Source organism: Panthera leo, chromosome B2 (assembly GCF_018350215.1).
Source record: "Panthera leo isolate Ple1 chromosome B2, P.leo_Ple1_pat1.1, whole genome shotgun sequence".
NCBI classification, from domain to species: Eukaryota; Metazoa; Chordata; class Mammalia; order Carnivora; family Felidae; genus Panthera; species Panthera leo.
This window is the reverse complement of record NC_056683.1, coordinates 136,182,137-136,206,614: the sequence shown is the minus strand read 5'-3', so window position 1 is coordinate 136,206,614 and position 24,478 is coordinate 136,182,137. Positions and strand designations below refer to the sequence as shown.

Here is a 24,478-nt window from a genome sequence, read left to right as displayed (position 1 = left end):
TTCTGACATATCATCAATAACCCGAACTACATGTCTAAGTGCAAAAAAGATCAGCTTCAAGGATTAGCTTTTTGTCCCCAGAGGACTTGTAAGTTGGAATGCAAAGAAAGCGCAGCATTAAGGTTTTGCTAGAAGGTCCTGAGTGTTGGCTTTCACTGAATGTGAAGGTTATGTTACCTCGCTCAAAGAGTAACGTTTGCTATACTAAGGGAAAGGGCAGATACTTCACCTGTCAAGATGAAAATGAATTTTCCATTCCAGGGTTAATTCATCATTGCTGTTGATGCCAATTTGAAAGAGTAAAGAAACTGCTCCTGCCAGTCCCTTCCTGACACACATGCGTAGCCATCCTCAGGGTTGACTATTGTTCTGAGCTGGACCAGGTTTCCCAGCATCTGTCTGCTTCCAGTTGTGAGAATCTGGAGACTAGCCTGTACTTGGGGCATCCTTGGGGCATCAACAGCATTGGACAGGGCACTCTTGAACCAGCAGCCAATGAATAGCCTGTCTGGAACAGTAGTGGGTTCACATGGTAAGCTGCCTCTTCTACACTCATTATGGGCTAGGAAAGGTATGCCAATCTCACAAAGGCCCAGAATCCAGAGCAAACGAAACCACTGGAGGAACCAGGTTTCTTTCCCTAGACGAGTTTTGAAGGGAGGGACACTTCCAGCCATTCAACCTCGTGTCTTTCTTTTTATAAATACCACTTTTAAAAAAATCAGTGGAAGGGACCAAGGGCAGAAGGTGAGACCAAAAATGCCAGCTCTTTGTGCACCCTGACAGTTTGGAAGAAGAGTAGTTCCCCAGCACAATGTCTGTATAAGTCACAAACCTGAAACTTAACACAACAGGCATCTATACAGACAACACAATAAACAAAATTCTCTATGTGATAATTAGCTTCAAAAGGAGTGAACTTGGGAGGTTCATAACATGATGCTTATAATATGACCTATGTAGAAATTGCTGACTATGAGTCTTTCACAAAAGAGGGCAGTAGCTGGGCAGGAGGAAGCTATCTGCTCTCTCCAACTGGCCAGCGGTCTGCACTCACCTCTGTCTCTCACGTTGCATGATAAGGTTACATTCATGTAAAAGTGTAATTTGATAAAGCCTTCTGGAACAGTAGGTAACATGTATCAAGAGCCATAAGAATTTTTATGGCCTTTTACGAGCGACTCTACTTCTACAAACATCCAAAACCATAAGCAAATGTAGGCAAAAGACGTAATGAAAGAATGCAAAGCAAGCATAATTTATAACACCAAAAAAGAGAAAGCACTTAAATGTTTAACAGCATCAGGTTGTGGAATTAATGATGTTATATCCTCATGCATGATTACGCAGCCATTTAAAATCTTATTTTTAAAGAAAGTACATGAGTATAATACTAATTAAAATGCGTAAATACAAATATGGTTATATCCACAGTATGTCAAGGAAAGAAAATACTACCTCACACAAATGGAGTGTCGGTCTAAGTGGCATTGTTTTAAGAGCGAACTCATATTAGCAGGTAGGTGCTATTATGATCTCCATTTCATGGACCAGGAAACAGAAGCACAAAGGGTGTAAGCAGTACCTGTCCATAGTCGTACAACTAGGACGTATGAGAAAGGGGATCTGAACATGGAACCAGAGTCTCCTGCTCTTACCCTTTCCACTATATTGCAATGAGGTACATCGCAATGTCCGGATGGTTGGTTGGCTTTGGGTTGTTGTTGATTTCCTTAGTAATGTATTTGGTATTCTTAAGTGACCTCAACTGAACATAAAGTTTTATAATCACAACTTTCTTTTTTAAAATATAAATTCTCTTTTTATATCTGTCTCTGTCTTTAGACCATGAGGACTTTGAGGTAGGAACTGCCTTAGTAATCACTGCTATTACTATCATTATTGGTATGACCACTGAGTCACCGTGATGGAACAGTCCTTAGGTGCCAGGGAGCAGTCCACGTGCCTCACTTCGTGGAAACCACAGGGTAAAAACTACTACAGATAAGGCAACTAAAGGCAACTGTGTATTTCCAGCACTTAGCACATGCCTGGAAAGTAGTGAATACTCAGTAAATGGTAGTTAAGCTAACAAATAATAGCTTATAACAGCCATGGATATCATTTGGTTCCATGGGGGTACTGATGTCTTTCTTATATGCCAGAAGAAAACTCAAACCCAAAAAGTAGATGTAAAGTAAAAACTCAGAGAAAATAGGCCTGAGGGTCTGAATCTACCTCAACATACAGAAGTAGCCACACGCCCTCTCGGGGAAAGTGCTGGAGGAAGCTAAAGGAATGCTGTGCTCAGGGGCCCCATGGGAAGGGGGATGGGAAGACAGAAACTTGCAGCAGGAAGTCTGTTTCCCCATCTTTCTTTCACCAACAGAGAAGGAGTATGGAGCCACAAGGCCACGAGTGGAAGGCTAGACCAGAAGTGGGTCTTCCAACCAAGTGCAGGGATGTTTGGTTTAGACTAAAACTTTACAGGACAGTTCGACATTCCATTGAAATGTTTCAGGAAGCATACACATTCTATCATGGCTTTTACTTATTCAATGAGCATCTTGTGGGGAAAGATAAACCCATTAAAAACAATATTTTATTTTACTTGTGAGCTCGAGATATTAGTGGGATTTTATTGTCATTTTTCTCATGGTTTTCTTCAGTTGAAGTGTCAAAACACTTTTAAACTAGAGGCCGGGCATGAAGGTGAAAGGAGGGCACCTAAGGCCCTTCCAAATATAGGCCCTGAGTGTACTTCTAGTCCTTTGATTAGAACAGGGAGATCTTGACACCAACATCTTGGTAGGATATTTGATTGCCTAATAGTTTCCCTTTGGAAAAAAAAAAAGACTATACTAGTAATGATGATATGATGTTTATATTTTTAAGCTATCTTGCTCTGTCATAACAAACACATAAGTTTGGCAGAACTGTTTATTTTTTCTTTTTACTGGTTGAGGAAACAAACGACGAGAAGTCCAGTGACTTGATATCCTCACTGCTAGATGAATGGTGAGGCCATTGCCCCTTGTCTTGCTTCTGACTCCAGCTAAGTCCTGCTCCTCCTCGAGATTTAGCTGACCTATCAGTTCCCATGCAGGGATCCTCCTGTCACATGCTTATCTACATCACAGCCCTATGTCATGATGTTGAAATAATGAGTCTATTATCTGTGGCCCCAGCTCTGACTCACTTTTATGTACAGTTCTGAGCACGAGCGGCTGCCTCCTCACTCTGCAGAATGGTTAGTTTCATGATACACTAGAGGACTCTTCTAATGTAGCTGAAATGTCATCATCTATACCAGTAGTTTTCAAACGAGGTTTCACATATTCCTGAGAATTAAAAATTTATTCTTCAAGGTCTTTAAATTGTCTTATAATTTTAGGATTTTGTGCTTTCATTGTAAGGATATCTAAGAAATACCATTAAGACATTAATATCAGAATGTTCTGAATCACTTACATCAATGGTTCTCAAACCTGATGAGACTGAAGTCTTGGTGGGGAGCTTTACACAGTACTAACACTCATGAACCTGAATTATATTTGAATCAACTACATCAGACTCCCTGGTTGAAGCATAGGGACGTTTTTTAAAAGATCCCCAGATGATTGAAATGTGTGAAGCACTGACACTCACCAAACTAGATAATCCATGTAATTTTTGTTTCCTGAGTAACACAGTTTCCATCAGTACACTTGCCTCAAATCCAACAGTTATATTTTAAGTATCTCAGATAAATAAAATACAGAACGGAAGCAAACAAAATACATAACCAACGTGTTCTTGCCAAAGCCAGATGATGTCACAGCATGCTGCACACAAGCAGAGGTTTTGTGATCATTCTGAACACAGGAAAGAGGTGGGGGAATGCAGTCATCACAAGAGTGCTTGGTAGACCAGCAGACCAGAGGTCTACCCCAAGCATGTTATAAACAGCAACTCAATTGCTGCAAAAAACATTATCATCGCTTTGTCTTTTAGTTTGTATTTCATTTGTGAGTTTATTTTGGTTTTGTACTTATATGAGAGCTATAAAGGAAGTTTATACTTGGTTGTCCATTTAAATAATAAATATGATTATTCATATTTCAGCAGCATTATAATACAAAGAACAAGAACATTTTGCATCAGTATTAGGGGAGTCTGTGGCATTTTTTCCTTTTAAGTGGGTCAGCCTTAAGAATACTGATTTCTGGACCCTGGAGTAGGTGGGTCCAACGGGTGGTTGAATCAGGGACCCAGAAGATGGCTTCCCCCTTTGTTGGGGCTCTTGTGAGCATAAAATGATAAGCAGCTGTCCCTCCCCGAGGTTCTGAATATAATGTAAAACTGTTCCTCGTATTGGAACACTGCAAGGATTTCCAGTCTCCCAACAGCTGCTGCATTTTGACTCATCCCATAAAGGCATATTGGGACTCCCCCAACCAAGTCTTTCCCAGGCTACAAGAAGTTGGCTGGCTTCCTCAGTTCCACAGAAGCTCTGAGACGTGTCTGTAACATGATACAGGACCCAATCCACCTGGTCTGGGATCTAAGGCTGTCCATTCACAAGAAGGATATTTTGGTCATGAGAACACAATTTTTTAACCCCAAATGGCAGGGGTGAAATCCCACCTCAGAATTTCCAGCCAGGAATTTATGTGTTATCTATCTGCTAAGAAGAACACAGAGATTCCTCTCATAGAGAAGCAGCTTATCAAAGGGCGTCCTTCATCCCCTAAGTGACAGAGTTGCTTGTCTAGAATGCCAGGCCTCTCTAATGACAAAGTCCACGCCACACCAAGGAAATCAGTGGAGACACAAGTCTTGTTTCAAGCCGCACCAGAAGTTAGTAGCAAGGAAAGGCTCTAAGAGTTGAGTAGACTGCCTATAGAATCTAGTCAGCCAGGGAGAAGGAGTTGATGAGCCACTTAATTATGAAGTGGCATTTATCTCAAAATCATAGCAATAGGAAGGCTCCCTGGAGAAGAAGCTTGGCATTACAAAGAACTCAAGAGATAATATAATTAAATCTTCTCCACTGTGACAACAACAGCATAGCATAGCTGACAATGTGTCCATTCGCAATCTCAAAGGCCTGTGCCTGTCAGAAACCTTCAACTGTTGAGAATTAATGATCCTCATTGTTTATAGCCAATATGTTTTTAAAATGTTCTTTCCTCTAAATATAGGGACTCTGAGTCATTGTCTTATTTCCCACTTAAAAATACAACTGCTCTAAATAATTGTTTAATAATTAACAGTGTAAAGAATTCAGCTCTAGACAGAGCATATATTCCTTGTGATGAGAGCTGGTTATAATTGGTCATGAAGTAAATGCTCGTCTGCCCAGAGCGTGGCCTCTGGTGAACACATATGAAGCAAATGGATGCCATAGCTTCAGCGTCGGAGGTTCCATTGAGGCACCAAGAGGACAACACTCACTATATTAACAAAGCAGAACTAGATGACAGACAAGAGAGCGCATCGTTTTTACGTTTATGCTTAAAGTATCCATGCCAATTCAATACTCCATATCCCTTTTTTCTCTAAATGAACACCAGGGTACACACTTTAGAAATGTGGCCATAATTCTTTCTGGTATTTTGTTTTCCTTTTCACCCTGCATTGCTGCTATTTGCTTTTCTGTTTTTTGTTTCTTACCTTTACTCTTCTTTATTACTCCACCAGTGGAAAGGGAAATGGTGTCTGAAGACAGTTTTGATGAGACGATAACCAGTAATACAATATTTCCGTAGCATAAGACATTTCAGGAGGGGCACAGGGGACAGGGGAGCTGGAGTCTGGGGGTCTGATGGGTGGATAAAGTGACCAGGGCGTGAGGTGTGTGACAGTGTTTGGAATTACTGGGGAATATAAAGAACTGTGGTCTGTAACAGGTTCAGAAAAGGGGAATCAAGAATTATTAAGTTGAATGCTGAAGGCCAAACCAAAGATTTATTGTATATTTGTACATATTGGGCTTTGACTTGTGAATTTCTCTGAGTCTTGAAAAACACCCACTAAAAGGGTAGTGATCCAAACGGGAGTGGACTCTGAAGAGTTTGTGGGACTCACATGTGGCGGGGGGGAGGGGCATGAGAAGAAACACAGTGAACAGATGAATGAGCTCGCTGTGATTTGTCGGTGGCTCACCGCAGAGTTTTCATTAAGGTCAGCCAGTATTTAGGTTCAATTAACAATCAGTTATCATCCATGAGATCAATCTTGCTCTAAAATTTCTCTCAATACAATTAAACAGTACAATTAACCAACTGTCAGGGGAACAGTCTCAGTCTCTATTGTTATTATCACCCTTGAGTCCTTGCATACTTTTTAAGCCTAGCGAGAAACCTTTAAACTAAAGCACTTTATTATATTGAAAAAAAGGCATGGGCTGGCTCCTTTTGAGCCAGAGATTCCCAAGTGATGATGGCAGCTGTCACTGATGGAAGTCTACTGTGTTCCAAAAACTGCATTAGACATTGTATATATAGTTTCCCTCTTAGCTCACAGTAGCCCAAGGAAATGGACATTATTTTTCCCATTTAATAGTTTGATATTATCTGGATCTGAAAAGGATGATATATTTCATAATAGTAGAACCAGCATGTGACAGATGGGAACGTTCCACAACGCCCTGGTCATGTCCAGCCAATAAGCATCTATTAAAGCAATAGACAGTATAACACCTGTTAACAGTTCACAGGTTAGAGACTGTGAAGAATGTAAAAAAAGTACAAATAGTTTATAGGGAAATCAGGATATACATGCATGAAGAACCAATCTAAGTTAAATTTAAAAACTGAAAGAAAAAAATAAGCCAAAAACCTATGACATTCATTTTTGTGTATTTGGCACAAAGTGTCTGCATTATTGAACAAATGAATGAAATCAGTCAACCATTGACCAACTGCTAGGTTGTATGGTGCTGGCTCAATGAACTAAGTCTAGCGAAGGAAAGCTCATTATGGACTTGGGTGGTAGCAAGATTTCCTGAATGAGATGAGGTCTGAGCTGGGCCTGGAAGAATTAAAAACACTGGAATTATCAAGAAGGACTGAAGCCCCACCGGGTAGGGGGAATACAGGAAACAGGCACAGATGACCCCTTCCCTGTCCAGGGTCCCCTTCTGCAGCACCAGCCCCGCCTCCCGCCACTGTTCCCTCTCAGCCTTTTTGCCTGAGCTCATCTGCTCCGCTTCCTTGTTTGAGTTCTGTTCCAGCTAGTTCTCAGAATGCCTTGAAGCTGGCATTGATTTTGCAAAGGCATCTCTGGATCAACCAGGAACGCCTCTGGCCTTTAGTGGAGAGTGGAAAGATAGTGTTTGTCCTATGGATGATTCTAGGCTTTTGTAAGCAAGGTAATAAATTATTCTTAAATCACGATGAGTATCTCCCATTCCCAAACAGCTGTGAAGGGGGCTTCCCATGGGAATTCTGGCATTTGGGAGACCCTCCTGAGTCTTGCTGAAAGTCATTCCTAGCAGGCCATGGAACAACTTTTCAACTACCCTCGTGCCTCTGCCCCAAAGTCAAGGCCAATGTAAAACACACCCTCTCAGACTTTGGTGACAGGGGCTCAACACAGAACCCGAGGTTCCCCCCACACACTGAGGTCTTGTTTCCCAGGAATCTGAAAAGCATCTTCCTACTCAGGTTTCCTGAATCCTGTCCAGCTTCTGTCAAGAGATTCCTGGAACGAACGTCACTTTGTTCTTTGTCTCATGACAAGTGAAGAACTGCCCTGCATCGGAGTCATGAATTGGTTCAGTTTTTCAAAAGCTCCATACCTCCAATTGTGGACTAAGATTGTTAGGACTGTGGTAACCCTCACATGACTGACTGCTTTTTCACTCTGAAAAATCTCCCAGTACCCTATCATTGTGCTAAAGTCGTATCCTCTTTGATTCTGTTTTTCAGGAACAATATGAGACACTTGGAGCTGTGCTCAGCAGCAGAAACTGCTTTTCCAAACATAGCTCACTTCAGGAGTAAAAAGAGTGGTTTCCCTTTTTTACGGGTTGGGAGACAGCTTCTGTTTTGTTACTGCTCGCGAGCCAGCAGTGCCGTCCTCGATAGAAAAGACGCGTTGCCGCGCCGATGTCTCAAGAGAAAGACAGCTGTAAACCCTGTCAAAATATAGTGCTTCGTGTTTCCAAAATAGTGTTCCAACCCATCAGTGCAAGGAAGCTCACAGAAGATCCTGAGAAATAAGTAGAAGAACCAGGATGGAGTAGGAAAGTTCACCCAGTGGGAGGAGAGTCAGGTGGAGGGGCCAATCCTGCAGTGGGAAATATGTTTTGAGATTCTGGGGCCAGTCTTTAACAAAAGACTTTCTTGTGAGGGCTGACGAGTTTTCTCCTCTGGGATTTAAAACACCTGGGTCTACGAATCCAACATTTTCATAGCAAAAGTCTTGCCTTTTTTATATATATATAATATTAAAAAAAAAAAAACCCCGTCATAGGAACAGAACGGTAATGTAGGAAGAGGCTACACAGATTTGAAGGAAATATTTTTGGGTACTGAGATCAGAGCATTTACTTGTGTTGGTTATAGAACTCTGGCTAATTTTCACTTCCTGTCTGGAGTATTATTTCCTAGTAAAAGTGTGGAGGGGGGTGGGGCGGGGGAAGTCCCAGGCCTTGATAGGCCTGTTTCCCCCGAAGTTTCCAGATTGCCCACATGGAAGCGTCAGTGTGTGCCAGCCCTCCACTGAAGAAGGAGCAGGTTCAAGACCTGGCGCTGTGCAGACGAGTGGCACTGCTCCCAGAACTGTCGTCCAATAAAGAGCCATTGTGGGATCTGACCCCTTCGACGCGCTGGACAAATGACTCAAATGAAAAGCACAATGCATGTGAGTGGAACCAGAAACTTGAATGGAGTGGTAATCACTTCCTTAGTGTGCATCACATCATTGTTCATGTTACTTCATTCTGTAATTCAGTCCTTGCCTCGTGGAGTAGTACAGATTTCCATTCACAGGTTGATAAGTGGGAATGATTACTGTGGTAACCATTAAGCGACACAGGGATACAGGTGACTAGCGCTGGTGGGGAAGGGGAGTGGAAAATGGCTAGGGGAGGTGCAAAGGGGTTAGCGTTCATCAGAGAGACACAAAACATCTACATATGTGATCGATACAAACTGCTGTTCAGCTATTGGGAAATTGGAGACTGCATCTGGATCCAAATCAGGCCTAGGGATTAAAAATAGCTATGGTTTCTATGTGAGAATGAGGTCAGAGGCATCAACAGAACCAGGCATAGGGGTAAAGGTCCAGGCTAAAACTGTGCGGCTGACACCCAGCTGTTGAGCTTTGGGTCCTACAGACTGGATATCTAGTGCTTAAATCCAAATACTGAGGGCCAGAAGGAACAGGGTGCTAAGCCATACTTTCCATCTGGGTGACCTGGAGAATCTCTTTACACAACAGCCAACCTTACTGCGAACGAAAACAAAACAAACCAGAAATCCCCTACCCAGATGCTGCTCTCAGCTAAGTTTTGTCAAATGAATCAGTAGGAGGACACAGTTGACTTGGACACCAACAGACCCAATGAGAACTGCTTTTCAGCTGGACCACCTTACCATACTCCACACGCCTCAGTTTTAGGAGCAGGTGTTTCTATCTCTGAGCCAGTTATATTTGTCACCTAATCAGTTTTGACCAGAAACACGGTCAATCTCAAATAAGCCTCTTTCCTTCTTGGATCCTTACTGATATTGGTCACTTGGTCCACTTCTTTTCTGACACATATAGCTATCGACAGATATATCTATACACCAGTTCCATTTTAATAAAAACATCCACCCGAAAATATGAATAGAAATAATAGAATAAAAACATCCCCAGTATCTGTAAAAGGATGCAAACATTTCAACGAAAAGTCCATTTGATTCAACGTCCAATTTTTGTTCTTCATTCATCGGATTTGACCAGGACAGGCTCCACCTCCCTAAGTGGTCTACAATGACAACAGGTTATTTTAAATGTGCGTCAGTTGTTTCTTTCAAATTATATTATGCCTTGGTAACAGGCAGCCTGTATCTGGCGGAAAATACAAGTAAATCTTTCTTCCAGTAACCCAGCATTAAATTCCCCCATGTTATCAACTAACCAGAATTAAGCAAAATGATGGATTTGAGACACACGAACTCCTCTCCCTGGAGATTCATCATGCGAAATCGAGATGACGTAGCCAGCAACATGTCAAAGATCTCCACCATCCCCTCTACACATTTTCCCTGGTTCCTATGAAGACACAGAAAATAAAAAGAAAAAAAAAAGTATTAAAGCACAGATAAACTTTCAGATCCATGAGAAGGTTCACATTCAAGAAAAATCTACTGGCTCCAAATCTGTCACAAAAAACTGCAGCCCCTTCTCTTCATGGAGCATGAACATTCATTTGAATTCTAGAAGGCAAAACCAACAAAAAAAGGTTTTCCATCAATGAAACATTTCATTTCAAATTCTTAGAAGAGACATACTGTTCAATTCCAAAATATGCCATGTTAAATACAGAGTTCTTCAAAGAGAACACAGGCAGTAACTTTTCTGACGTCGGCCATGGCAACTGGTTTTCTAGATAGGTCCCCTGAGGCAAGAAAAACAAAAGCAAAAATAAACTACTGGGACTACATCAAAATAAAAAGCTTCTGCACAGCAAAGGAAACAATCAGCAGAACTAAAGGACAACCTGCTGAATGGGCGAAGATATTTGCAAATGACATATCCAATAAATATAAAGAACTTATAAAATTCAACAACCAAAAAATGAATACAATTAAAAAATGGGTAGAAGACATGAACAGACATTTCTCCAAAGACATACAGATGACCTACAGACCTGAGAAGATACTAAATAAACATCACTCATCCTCATAGAAATGCAAATCAAAACTACAAGATATCACCTCACACCCATCAGCATAGCTAAAACAAACAACACAAGACACAATAGATGTTGGTGAGGATGTATAGAAGAAGGAACACTCATGCACTGTTGATGGGACTGCAAACTGGTGCAGCCTCTGTGGGAGCAGTATGGGGGTTCCTCAGTAAGTTAAAAATAGGCCTACCCTGAGATCTAACAATTACGCTTTTGGGCATTTACCCAAAGAATTCAAAAGCACTAATTCAAAGGGCTATTTGCACCCCTATTTTTATAGCAGCATTACTTACAGTAGCCAAGATATAGAAGCAGACCAAGCGTCCATCAACTGATGAATGGATAAAGAAAGGGTACATATAAACAATGGACTATTATTCAGCCATGAAAAAGAACGGAATCTAGCCATTTGCAGCAACATGCATGAAGTGACATGAATTATACTGACATTCCCTCAGTATAATGCTGAGTGAAATAAGTCAGTCAGAGAAAGACAAGTACCATGTGATTTCACACACACGTGGAATTTCAGAAACAAAACAAATAAGCAAAGGGAAAAAAAAGAGACAAACCAAGAAACGGACTCATAACCATAGTGAACAGATGGTTTCCAGAGGGGAGGTGGGTGAGGGGGACGGGTAAAATAGGTGATGGGGATTTAGGAGTGCACTGTCACGATGAGCACTGGGTGACGTACACAAGTGTTGAATCACTATATCATATACCTGAAACTAATGTAACACGCTGCTGACTAATTGGAACTTAAAAAGAATTAAAAAATAGTTCTTCAACCTATGGGTAACCAAAAATGACTAAGATTCGGGTAAATGATTTTTCTAAGTGTTTATTGATTTGCTACTGTATTATAGGCATTGTGCTAGTTACGGGAATAAAAGGAGGGCCTCTGCTCTCAATATGCTCATAACCTTAAAATAATATAGTCGGGTCTAACAGCTTGTATAAAGTGCTTTTGAAATACAGGAGAAAGTATAGCTGGGAACTGTGGCTGGATGAGAACCATTTATGTTGCCAGGTAAGGATTAGCCTAGTAGGTGGCATTTGAATTGATAGTTTAAGAAATGTAGGCTTTTCCTCAACAGGAGTGTGAAACATCACTGGAAGAGAGTCTTAAACATAGAAAGGACGAGCAGAGTGAAGGAACACAGACCAGTGTGCTAGAGGTATGAAAGAGCTAAGAGATTAATCTGGGGAAGCAGGAAAAGGTCAGGTGACCAAGGATGTCCTACATTATAAGAAATTTAGGCTTTTTCCCTGTACAACAGAGCCTTGGCATGGAGGGTTTAACATTAGTAGTTGCAACTATTAATTGAGCAAACCTGAAGGTTTGTAATATGTAATATTTAAAAAAGAAAGTATCTTTTTTATACGGTTGATGCAGAAATTAAATGAGATCGTACATATGACAGGAATCTGCACACGTTTTTGTTCACAAGCTGGATTTGGGGCATGTTGTCTTTGAGGGGGACAAGAAGAATTTAAAATATCCTACGCTGGGGCACCTGGGTGGCTCAGTGAGTTAAGCGTCCAATTCTTGATTTCGGCTCAGGTCACGATCTCATGGTTCATGAGATCAAGCCCCACTTCCGGTTCTGTGCTGACTGCACAGAGCCTGCTTGGGAGTCTCTCTCTCTCTCTCTCTCTCTCTCTTTCTCTCTCTCTCTTTCTCTCTCCCCTGCTTGTGAGCACTCTCTTTCTCTTTTTCTCAAAACAAACATTTGAAAAAATAAAATAAAGTATCCTATGCATATGTAAACATATATTTGTGAAAAAATAATAATATATAACATGAACAGTAAGCACATTGTCCACCACCTTGTTGTATTTTTTATTAATGTGTTTTGGAGTTCTTCATCACCTGTTTTTAACAGCTGCATAACTGTTTTTAACAGCATATGTTTTGGGGCACCTGGGTGGCTCAGTCAGTTAAGCGGCCGACTTTGGCTCCGGTCACGATCTCGTGGTCCGTGAGTTCAAGCCCCGCGTCGGGCTTGTGCTGACGGCTCAGAGCCTGGAGCCTGTTTCAGATTCTGTGTCTCCCTCTCTCTGGCCCTCCCCCGTTCATGCTCTGTCTCTCTGTCTCAAAAATAAATAAACATTAAAAAAAATTTTTATAACAGTATATGTTTTTCACTGAACAAAGCGCTTTTTTTTTTTTTTTACCACTTCTTTGTTGGTTGACATTTCATTTGACTTCAAGTATTTTGCTGTTACAAACATTTCATGCAAAAACTATTCTTATGTTTGTCTTCAGACACAGGTACAAACAGCTATAGAAAAATTTCTAGAAGTAGAATTGTTAGATCAGAGGACTCATGAATTTTTAATATTGATAAATAGTTCAAACATTGCTTCCAAAAAGTGTGTACCAACAGGCTTTTGCTAGAAGAATATATCAGTTTAAACTCCTTTTCTGGGAGGTCTGCTCTTATCCTTTCCTGATATTTTTCTGTTAGGTTATTAGTCATTTTCACATAGATTCTTATGTGCCCTTTATATATTATAGTAATTAGCCTTTTGTTCTGTGTATGTTCAATCCTTTTCTAATGGTGTGTCATGGTTTTCTTTTGTTTTATTTTTTCTGGTGTTTTCTTCTGCAAAATATTTAATTATTACATAATTGACTTACCAACCTTGTTTAGAAAAGGTCTTGCTTGAAAATGTCATTTCCCTTCCAATAACATATAAAAAATTATCTTATGTTTCCTTCTAGTACAGCTCCATGTTTTTATGTTTAAGTCTTTCATCATCTGGGATTTATTTTTTGCAACAACCATACTTAAATATAGTCACATGTCGTATCATTCACTCATGTGAAGGTGCACCTCGGTGGCACAATTAAGCATCCAACCTTGGCTTAGGTCATGATCTCACAGTGCATGAGTTGGAGGTCGACGTTGGGCTCTGTGCTGACAGCTCAGAGCCTGGTCAAGCTGACTTTGGATTCGGTCTCCCTTTCTCTCTCTATCCCTATCCCACTTGTGCTCTCGCTTCCTCAAAAATAAATTAATAAACATTAAAAAAAAATAAAGTATACAACTCAATCGATTTTATTATATTCACAGAGCTGTGAATTGCTTAGGATTTACTTTGTGTAAGACATGAGACAAAGACTCAGCTTAGTATTTGTCCCAGGCAACTAGTTAGTTTTAACACCATTTATGTGACAAACCATCTCTTTATATATGAGTTGAATATGTTAGGCACTTTCAATAAATGCATTTACTTTTTACAACTGCCCTCTAAGGTTATTGTTTTTGCCATTGTCCAAATGAGGGAATTGGGACTCAAAACTGTTAAGTCAAACCATACTACCAACCACCAGAAGGAAGGATTCCAACAGTATTTTCTTTGTCTTTCTTTCTTGCTCTACTTTAATTCATTCAAAAAGATTTACCGAGGGCCCATTACACATCAGGCCTTGTGTTAGACACTTGGGTACAGAGAAGGAAGACATGGATCTTGTTCATAAAGGTGTCCCAGGGACAGGGACAAGGGACAAGACAGACAAGGTGAAAGACCATGGAATACATTCCCCCAGAAAAGGTAGAGAAAGAAAGTCTTACGACGAATGGCAGCCCCCCCCCCCCAGGTTAACCCCACCAATACTGAAGAAATGGCCATAGCCTTCTCCAATAAAGGTAAGTGGGGTCTTATGTAAAGTGTATATCATGGTATGTGGTACATCGTAGCAGTTGTATTTAACTATTACGATCATATATGCAGATAAATATAGCCACAGATGTTAAGGGAGAGGTTGGCCTTTTTAACTCAAGTATCCAGAAAACAATGACCACAGTGCATGTTGGTTTTACTGCCATATCCGGCTTCGTGGAAGCTCTACCGAAGCAGAGGGGAATCTCTGTGTTGCTAAACAGGGGGATGAGATAGTGGTCACAACCAAAGGGTGACTTGGCCTTAAGGAGGGACAGCACACTAGAAGGGAGTTTTTCTTGTCCTGTAGTCAAAAAAAAATTTTTTTATAAGCAGCACATTTTCTTTCTAGTGAAAAAATAAACAAGGATAGGGGAAAATGTTCGGAGGATGAAGCTTTAAAAATAACAACTCACAGCCAAAATAGAGAAATGTTCCTTTCTCAGTATAAAGTCTCTGTTTACTTAACAGACTGCACGCCGGCAGGGGAGGAACTCTCAGTGTGGGAGGGAGCCTGTGCTCACCTGCTGTGAGCAAAAGTTCAGTGCAGAAACTGAGAAAGTGGAGCCCCAGCAGTTCTCTTTCTTCTGGACCCTTCTCAACAGTCTCCCACATTTTCCCCGCACGATGCTCGTTCTTATCCCCTCCGGCAAGAGTGGACCCCTCTCAGCCTCTTCTTACCGGATATCCTGTCAATTCTAACCAGCAGTTCTCACCTGCCCAGGTCCGCTGCTTGCTCTGCACATACCATAGGAACCATAGCCGGAGCCCCAGCAAGGACACAGACCCACAGCTGTCAATTCCTTTCTCGTTCTGTGTGTGTGTGTGTGTGTGTGTGTGTGTGTGTGTGTGTGTTCCTATAGAGGATGTGGAGGGAGCAGACATTAAGCATAAAGCATTGAAACATTATGATAAGAAGACCCTGGGGCTGACCTTCCATGCAAACAAAAGTGCTTCTTAACTTTGAGGGCTCCTGGGGGGATATGCAATCCAGTGAAGCTGCAATTTTCTAAGCAGTGCTGTAAGAGTCTTGAAGAACTCGAAGCTGATGCCTCTATAAGAATAAACTCACTGTCCTTTCAATGGGAAAAACTCGCTTGTTTGAAACACTTCAGCGATTCTGCTCTTTGTGTAATAAATTAAAAATATGTGCTTTGATGGCCCTGAAGATGTTTCTGGTATATCACTAGAACGTTGTCCTCTTGGAGATAACTGCCTGGTTGTGTGGCATGCATGAATCTCCATGAGCATTGCTGGCACAGGTAAAAAGGCTGGTGACGTGAGCTAGTGAGCTGATGATGTGTCCCTCTCAGATCAGGTACAAACCTAGGTGGACTTTAAAGGTTAGACAGACACCTGTTGTCTGCCGAACACAAAGGAACCCTTTATTGCCCACTGAAGTCATTACATGCTGGGGTCAGGGCTTCATTTTCCAAGTCCTGCTGAAATACTGTCTACTAACCTTAAGGAGCCAATCAGACTAGAGCATTTAACTCAATTTCAGAGGGGACAGATGAATCAATAGCACCAGAAATCGGTGATTATAAGAGTCTGGAGGTAAAGTTGCCACAATAAGAGAAAATTAGGCTAAATCCATGAGCTGCTCGTGAGACAATGGGTATAAGGTACATAGGGTATAAGGACCAATGTTTATTTTTAAAGGAAACACAACATCAGTCATAAATCAGAAGCAGTTTACCAAGCAGACCAACCCATGACCCCCACTGTGAGATGTGACAGCTGTGACAATGAACTCCTCCACCCATGACATCAATCCCTGTTCAGAGCACCTCAGAATCCCCTTGTGGGGAAACCTTGTTCTGTACTTTACCGTCTTTAGATGTGGTCCATCTGCACTTAAGTAGTGGGAGAAGGAACTTGAAAGAACATTTGCTTACGGTATGTCCCGGAAGTTTATCCTTTATAGAAATGAAAGCCTATTTCCACACACAAAACAAAGAATCCTAATGCATGTAGGCAGATCAAACCTGCACTTGTATATCAGACAAAAGGTTAGTATCCAAAATCTATAAAGAACTTACCAAACTCAACACCTGAGAAACAAATAATCCAGTGAAGAAATGGGCAGAAGACATGAATAGAAAATTTTCCAAAGAAGACATCCAGATGGCCAACAAGCACATGAAAAGATGTTCAACGTCGCTCCTCATCAAGGAAATACAAATCAAAACCACCATGAGATACCACCTCACACCGGTCAGAGTGGCTAAAATGAACAACTCAGGAAACAACAGATGTTGGTGAGGATGTGGAGAAACGGGAACCCTCTTATACTGTTGGTGGGAATGCAAACTGGTGCAGCCACTCTGGAAAAATTAAAAATAGAATTACCCTATGACCCAGCAATAACACTACTAGGAATTCATCCAAATGATACAGGTGTACTGACTCATAGGGGCACATGTACCCCAATGTTTATAGCAGCACTCTCAACAATAGCCAAATTATGGAAAGAGTCCAAACGTCCATCAACTGATGAATGGATAAAGATGTGGTATAAAGGTATATATACAATGGAATACTAGTTGGCAGCGAAAAAGAATAAAATCTTGCCATTTGCAACAACGTGGAGGGAACTGAAGGGTATTATGCTAAGTGAAATAAGTCAGTCTGAGAAAGATATCATATGTTTTCAGTCATATGTAAAATTTGAGAAACTTAACAGAAGACCATGGGAGAAGGGAAGGGGAAAAAATAGTTTCAAAGAGAGAGTGAGGAAAGCCTTAAGAGATGCTTAAATACAGAGAACAAACTGAGGGTTGATGGGGGGGGAGGGGGAAATAGGCAATGGGCATTGAGGAGGGCACTTGTTGGGATGAGCACTGGGTGTTGTACATAAGCGATGAATCATGGGAATCTACTCCCAAAGCCAAGAGCACAGTGTATACACTATATGTTAGCTAGATTGACAATAAATTATACTTGAACATATTAAAAACAATAAATTAATCTTACAAAATGTAGTTACCTCATAGCCTCTCTTTGTATGAGAAGACACTGATGGAAAAAGAAAACCAGGGAGATCAACATAAGACACTTAATTAAGTTGTCCTGCAAACAAAGTGCAATATGAGTAGAAAAAGATTACAAATTAAGGTGCTGTTGAAAATCAATAGTAGTAGGTTTTGTTGTATTTAAAGAGTTTCTATATCTTTGATGCCACAAAATGTCTCAGCATATGCTCTGAAATGCCATGACTCCATAAATATTTGTATGATCAAGAGGTTTACATACACAACTCTTTGGCATGTGGAACAAAATGAAGACAGAAAATTATAAGCGATATATCTTGAAAGATGCAAAATGTGAATGGCTGTATCTCACAGATTATTACTTGAGATGAAGGTGGTTAAGACTTTGGTGTCTGACTGCCAGGGTTCAAATCCTGGTGCATCTGTTTACCAATTATGTGACGTTGAACTGATTACATAAGCTGTGTGCCTGAATGAGCATATAGACAGACTCACCCACATTGGACGTAAGTTAAACAAGAAATAAGTACTCTATTGAGATGTGGTAGCTGTTTGATCCAGCAGGTTTGTCCGTGGATCCTTCCCATAGAAGGATGGGAACTTTCAGGATCCTTCCCATAGAAGCCTTCCCTCATTCTGCCCAGTAGGATTTCACAACTGCTATGAAAGAGTGATACTGACTATTCCCCCTTCCCTTTTTTCTCAGTGGGAGCTTTAACTGCTGTTACTTTGCCCTTACTCCAAACACTGGATATTAAGTGTATTTGTGGGGTGAGGCTGCCAAACTAGGAGTCGCATCCATGCTTGATGGAGTGGACTGCACATCACTGAGAAATCTTTCAGCTGATGGACTTAGGGTGGGTACAGCGATAGCTACAACGTTGAACCATTTCCCTAGGGGAAGAGCAGTGTGTCTTCTATGGGTGGGAGAAATGGATATGTGCTAACCAGAAGTGAAGACTGACAAAGACTGATGTATTCACCAAAATGCATTTCCTTTTCTCCTGCATTTCCCCCTAGACAACATTTCCCAGCCTCCCTTGTACTTAAGAGTGGCCGTGTGCCTGGATTCTGCCCAATGAAAAGTGCGTGGAAATAACGTACATCACTTCTGTGATGAAAGAGTGAAAAATCAGGTGTGCCTTTCCTAGTCCTTCTCCTCAGTCTACTGTCCAAATGAAGAGCATCTCCAGGACCCAAGTAGAATCAAAAGTTGGAAGGATTCTGGTCTCTGAATGAGAAGATCACCTATCAAGATGCCTACACTGGACTTGAGTAAGAAATAAACTTTTGTGTGTTGAACAGCTGAAATTTTAGGGATATCTGTGGCAACTGCTAGCCTGAACCCCATGATAGAGAATAGATGCAGGAGTCTGATTACTCCTGCCCCAGCACACTCTTGACACACTGACACACAAGCACATTTAGAATACAAAAATATACTTACCTTCTGTAGACATGGCTACTGACTGATCAAAGGGATATAAGAAATATATTCTACGGCACCTTGCTTTATAGATTCTAATCACTTCCAACTGACATGATTAGGAAAGATGTCAATGAGTCTATGGCATTTGATGTAGGTCTCCAAGGATAGATTGAGTAGGAGGAAGAAAATCGCAGGCAGATTAACTGGAATCAATAAAATTTGACAGGCGGGAGTAATGGCAGAGTCACGAGGAATCCAGCTGGTAGAGTTTGGTGTTTATAAGGAGAGAAACTTAGAAAGAGAGCTTAGTCAGCATGTGGTACGCCTAACAAAAGGCTTAGGACATAATATATAAGAAAAGATCATGGAAGGCTTATCAGTGAGTGACATGATCACGATGCTTTGGTATATTTAATTTGGCGTCAGTGTGCAGAGGAGAGTGAGGGAGAGAGGGGAGTCTGGAAAGAGACTGCAGGCATGAGGAAGGAAGAGAAGGCAAAAGACTGTGACCATGGTTACAAAGATAAACAATAGATAGTTTGGAAGTCTTCCGTAAGGAACAATCAACAGACTTGGTGAATGATCCACAGAGTTGGGCAAAGAAAGGAAGAATTTAAAAACACCTTTGAGACTATATACCAGGATGACTGGAAAGATGATGGAAGAAATAGAAAAAATCGGAGGGCCTGGGTGGCTCAGTCAGTTGGGCATCCAACTTTTGATTTCAGCTCAGGTCATGATCTCACAGTTCGTGATCAGGCCCCATGTGGGGCTCCATGCTGGGTATGGAACCTGCTTACGATTCTCTCTCCCTCCCCCTCTGCTTCCCCACACATTCACACTCTCCTTCTCTCAGGAAGAAAGAAAGAAAAGAAAGAAAGAAAGAAAGAAAGAAAGAAAGAAAGAAAGAAAGAGGAAGGAATAGAAAAAATTGAAGAAATAAAGAAAACTAGAGGATTTATCATATGCCAGTAGAAGAAAAAAATCCTTTAAAAATTATTGAATTTAAAATTTCACAGGACTATCTACTAGACATGACACCCAGGAAACTGTTTGTCTAGAATTTGAGAAAGAGGCCAGAATTAAATGTATGAAGTTGGACTAGTTTTTTCTACTTCCTACAGTGGGCATCTTTTCAAATTGGCACATCAAAATACAGCTCACCTTTGAAAATGTTTTTAAACATTCATTTATTTTTGAGAGAGAGCGTGATCAGGAGAGAGGCAGAGAGAGAGGGAGATACAGATTCTGAAGCAGGTTCCAGGCTCTAGGTTGTCAGTACAGAGCCTGATGAGGGCCTTGAACTCATGAACTGTGAAAGCATGACCTGAGCTGAAGTCAAATGCTTAACTGACTGAGCAACCCAGGTGCCCCTCACCTTTTAAATGAATATCTAGTATTTTACTGTATTTATATTTATTTAAGTGTTCCCCTATTGATGGGCATTTATATTGTTTTCCATTTGGGGCTACAACAAACAATGTGCAATTATCATGCTTGCACACATATTTTCCACACTTGCAAAAGTGTACAGAAAAATTCTTACACATATAATAGCAGAGCCAAGGAGTAAAAACATGTAAAACTTTAATAAGTATTGCCTAAATGCCTTCCAAAATAGTTGTACTAATTTACACTGCCCCAAACAGAGCATGAAAAATGTCTGGAAACAGATTTTGGAGGTATTTGAATACAGACGGTTAAAACTGGGAAAAGGTGTGAGCCCATTAAGAAAAGCAGAGAAAGAGACAGAGACAGACTGACAGTGAAACAGAGAGACAGACAGACAGAGAGAAAAAACAGGCAGAGGGAGGAAACTGGAGAGCAACAGCATCTCTGTCATGGAACCAAAGTGGAACCAGTCAAAAGGAGGAGTGGTCAGAGAAGTGGCAGAACAGGAGAGGCCACGATGCTGAAAGTTAGAAGGTCACCAGGAAAAGGTGTAGACTGGGATGGACTACAGAGAGGGACTGAGAGGGAGGGAAGGAGAGAGACATGGAAAAATCAATGAGTGCAGACTCGATATCATCATAGAAGGTATGCCTTTTTCTAACTGAAGAATAAAAGAAGAAAGCGTGTGAAAAGGGAGAAATTCTGCATTTACTGTTAGAAATAGTATCACTTCAAATTATTTAGTAAATAGGAAGTGATATTATTTGCAGAAAATGTGGGAAGGTAGATTGAGGCTGGAGACGTGAGGACACGAGAGGAAACCGTAAACGGTGTTAGGGCCCTGGGATTGGATAAGACTTAAGCATGCCCTTGGATTTCTGGCCCTTGTCCAGTCTTCTCAAGTCGTTTCTTACTGCCTACCTTGCAATTCTCACTGCACAAAACTTCTGAACAGACGATCCACAGCATTTGCTCGTGATGTTTGGATTATCATCCCCATCCTCCCCTTCCTGCTCTTGGATATCCCTTTCTCACCTTTCAAGACTCAGATAGGTATCTCCTCTTCCAGGAAGAGAAAGTCTACCATTCTCTACTGTGTTATATACTCTTCCTCTGTGCTCTGAGAGTATAGTTTATATCAGTGGTCAGCAAATGCTTTCTGTATAAGACCAGAGGGTAGATAATTTAGACTTTATGGGCAATACAGTCTCTTTTTACACTGACTCAACACTTTATGGTGAAAGCAGCCACAGACAATATGTAACCAATATGCATGACTGTGTCCCAATAAAACTTTATTTACAAAAATAATAGCAGACTGGATTTGGCTTATAGGCCATGCTTTGTTCATGTCTGCTGTATACATTGTCCTGTATTCCATGAATTTATTGGGCACCAATGATGTGCCCGTGTCGGGTGGCGAGAATGTAATGATGAGCAAGATAGGAATGTACCTGCCTCAAAAGAACTTACAATCTACTTAGGAGGCAGATAGTTAAAAAGAAAAAGAAAAAAAGGAATAATTTGATACAGTTGTGATTCGTGGCATGAAGGAGGAAGAAAACTAGTGTTCGGGGAAGGAAGAACAGGGAGCCCTATGTGGGACAGAAGTCTGAGTGGCTACAGGGCGTCCTAAGAGATCTCAGAGACCTGAAGCTCAGAAAAACCTCTGAGTCTAGAGATTCAGCTCTGGGGGCTGCCACTGGAGAGTGTCTGAGAGCAGAGAGGAGCAGACACCATGATGGGGAATACTGCCTGAAAGGAAGACGAGTCTGCGGGAGACACACGAGAGGACCAGTGCGGAAGATGGAAGAGAACCAGGGAGGAAGATGCGAAGAAGTACCGAACAATCTCTACATACTGGGTCAAGGAAGACACGCATGGGTTTGGGCCAGATCAAGATGGTATCCTGGCCTTTTCTAGCAGTGCTGAGTAGCCTGGGGCTGAAAGGGAAATAAGTAGATGGTGGATAGGCACTGAAGTAAGCAAACTGACTCTTTAAGGATGGAGAAAAGTTGAGGGGACAGAGATTCTAGAGGGTAGTTTGCAGTGACTGATTATGGGGCTTAAGATGGACCAGGAGGAAAATAAAATCACAAAACTGTTTGTAATCAAGAATAGGAGGTGTTAAGTATCAAAGACAAAGAATAGGTCCAGTAGGAAGAAGGGATAGTGGAAGCAGGAGCTACAGAGACTATATCCTGGAGAGTGAGCTTCCAATTTAAGACGTTGCTGGTGGTAACGTTTCCAGTGAGTGGCATATACGAAAGGAGAGAAGAAACCGAATAGCTGGAATGTAGGACCTTAAGAACACTGAGACCAATGCTCCTGTCAGTATAACAAAGCACAGTATTAAGGAGCTGATTAAGAATTGACAAAAGATCTGTTTTAAAAAATTTCTCAGGGCTGGGGCACCTGGGTGGCTCAGTTAGTTAAGTGTCCAGCTCTTGATTTCGGCTCAGGTCACGATCTCACAGTTTGTGAGTTCGATCCCCGCATCAGGCTCTGTGCTGATGGTGCCAATAGTGTGGAGCCTGCTTGCGATTCTCTCTCTCTCTCTCTCTCTCTCTCTCTCTCTCTCTCTCTCTCTCCCTCTCCCCCCCCCCTTTTCTCCATGTGCTCTCTCTCTCTCAAAATAAATAAACTTTAAAAATATCTTTAAAAAAAATCTCCCAGGACTCATTTGTTTCTGACTCTTCGAAGACCTCCCAAGTGTAAGGTCTTTTCCTTGTAAGACTACTCCAAACAAATGCAGTGATCTGAAGGCTCCCAGAATAGGCACCACAAATTCTCTAAGAGGAAAGCTTATTTCTCTCATGCCCAGCCTTCCCTCTGCCCACCTGTCAACATGTAAACCTCGTGGTGTTTGGCCAAATTCTGTGCTTTATATGTTAGTGTCCTTTATCACATGCCATATTTCAAGGCAAATGAGCTAAAACATGATAATAACTAGCAAAAGATGCCATTCCTTTCAAGAAGGGTACTGTTTAGGCAGAGAATTATAGGGGGATAAAATGGAACAAAAACCAATAAGGCAAATCTTAAGAATATGGCCAGAAGACCATCCTCTTAGAGTTATTCTGAAAAATGGAGCTAAACACCATGTTGTCTGACTCATAGAAGGATTGGATTTCAAGGGGAAATGGATTTTGGTCCATTTCCTTGAGAAGAGTTGCTATGAGACTGAGAGCCAGCATTCTCTTCACTGAGTGTTTGAGGGATAAATGCACAGAGCAATTTAGCAGCATTTCAGAAATGTAAAGTTCTCAGAAGCCACATTCCAAGTGAAGCAGATCTTGCTGAAGAAGTTGGGATGTGTGAGTCTAAAAAGAACGTTTTGAGCCCTCTGCTTCTCTTAGCTTAAATCCATATATGGCTTTGTTGCTGTTGCTGTTTTCATTTTAAACATAACCAAACAACACTGGTGCCCAGGAAATGGACTTCCAATGAGAGGAGGGAAAAGCCAAAAAGATTCTTTCAGCATAAAGAAGGCCAGGCTTGTTGAAATCAAAGAAAGGGGTGAGTATTTCTCTCAGGCAGTGTCCTTGGGAGATTTTTACCTCAAGGTAAAAAATGATGACTTATGTATGGAAGAGGCTGCTATAGTTACGAGACCACCCACACTCCATACCCAATCCCTTCCAGAATGAAGGCCCTACCCATGTCCCCTACTCATGCCCCAACACAGGACCTGGGGGACTCTCATTCCCTCCTCCTCTCTTTTTATATCTGTCTCCAGGGGTGGGCTCCAGCTTTGCAAAATTTGTTGTGAGCCTCCCTTTCAAACCTGGTGCCAGGGTACAGATAATTGATACACCTATTACTCACCCAGAAGGATTCAGACTCTTTTTTATCATGCCAGTGCAAATGGTTGCCATGAAAATTACACAGGAAACATTAGCTTGACCCCCCCCGAGAGACGTGTCCAGATATTAGCTTCTGACACTTAGTCACCTCACGTCCATTTACCTTTATTAAGCTATCTGTCATACAGGAGTAAGACTCTAAGTAACTCTTTGCTATTTACTTTTCCCACATCAGGAGGCCAATAGGCAAAACAGTTTTTAAGCCAAGAGATATTTTCTAATAAATAGAACACACCCT

The 24,478-nt window shown here is 41.3% G+C and overlaps 1 protein-coding gene across 1 annotated transcript in view; it reads right to left on the bottom strand.

The window, feature by feature from the left end:
* The window catches only part of ESR1 (estrogen receptor 1), a 440,842-nt gene that overhangs the window by 25,354 nt on the left and 391,010 nt on the right, over nt 1-24,478 (bottom strand). The window contains exon 9 of the mRNA XM_042940090.1: nt 10,115-10,248. Coding sequence (XP_042796024.1) covers nt 10,115-10,248 — 134 coding nt within the window. The remainder of the gene's footprint in view (nt 1-10,114; nt 10,249-24,478) is intronic.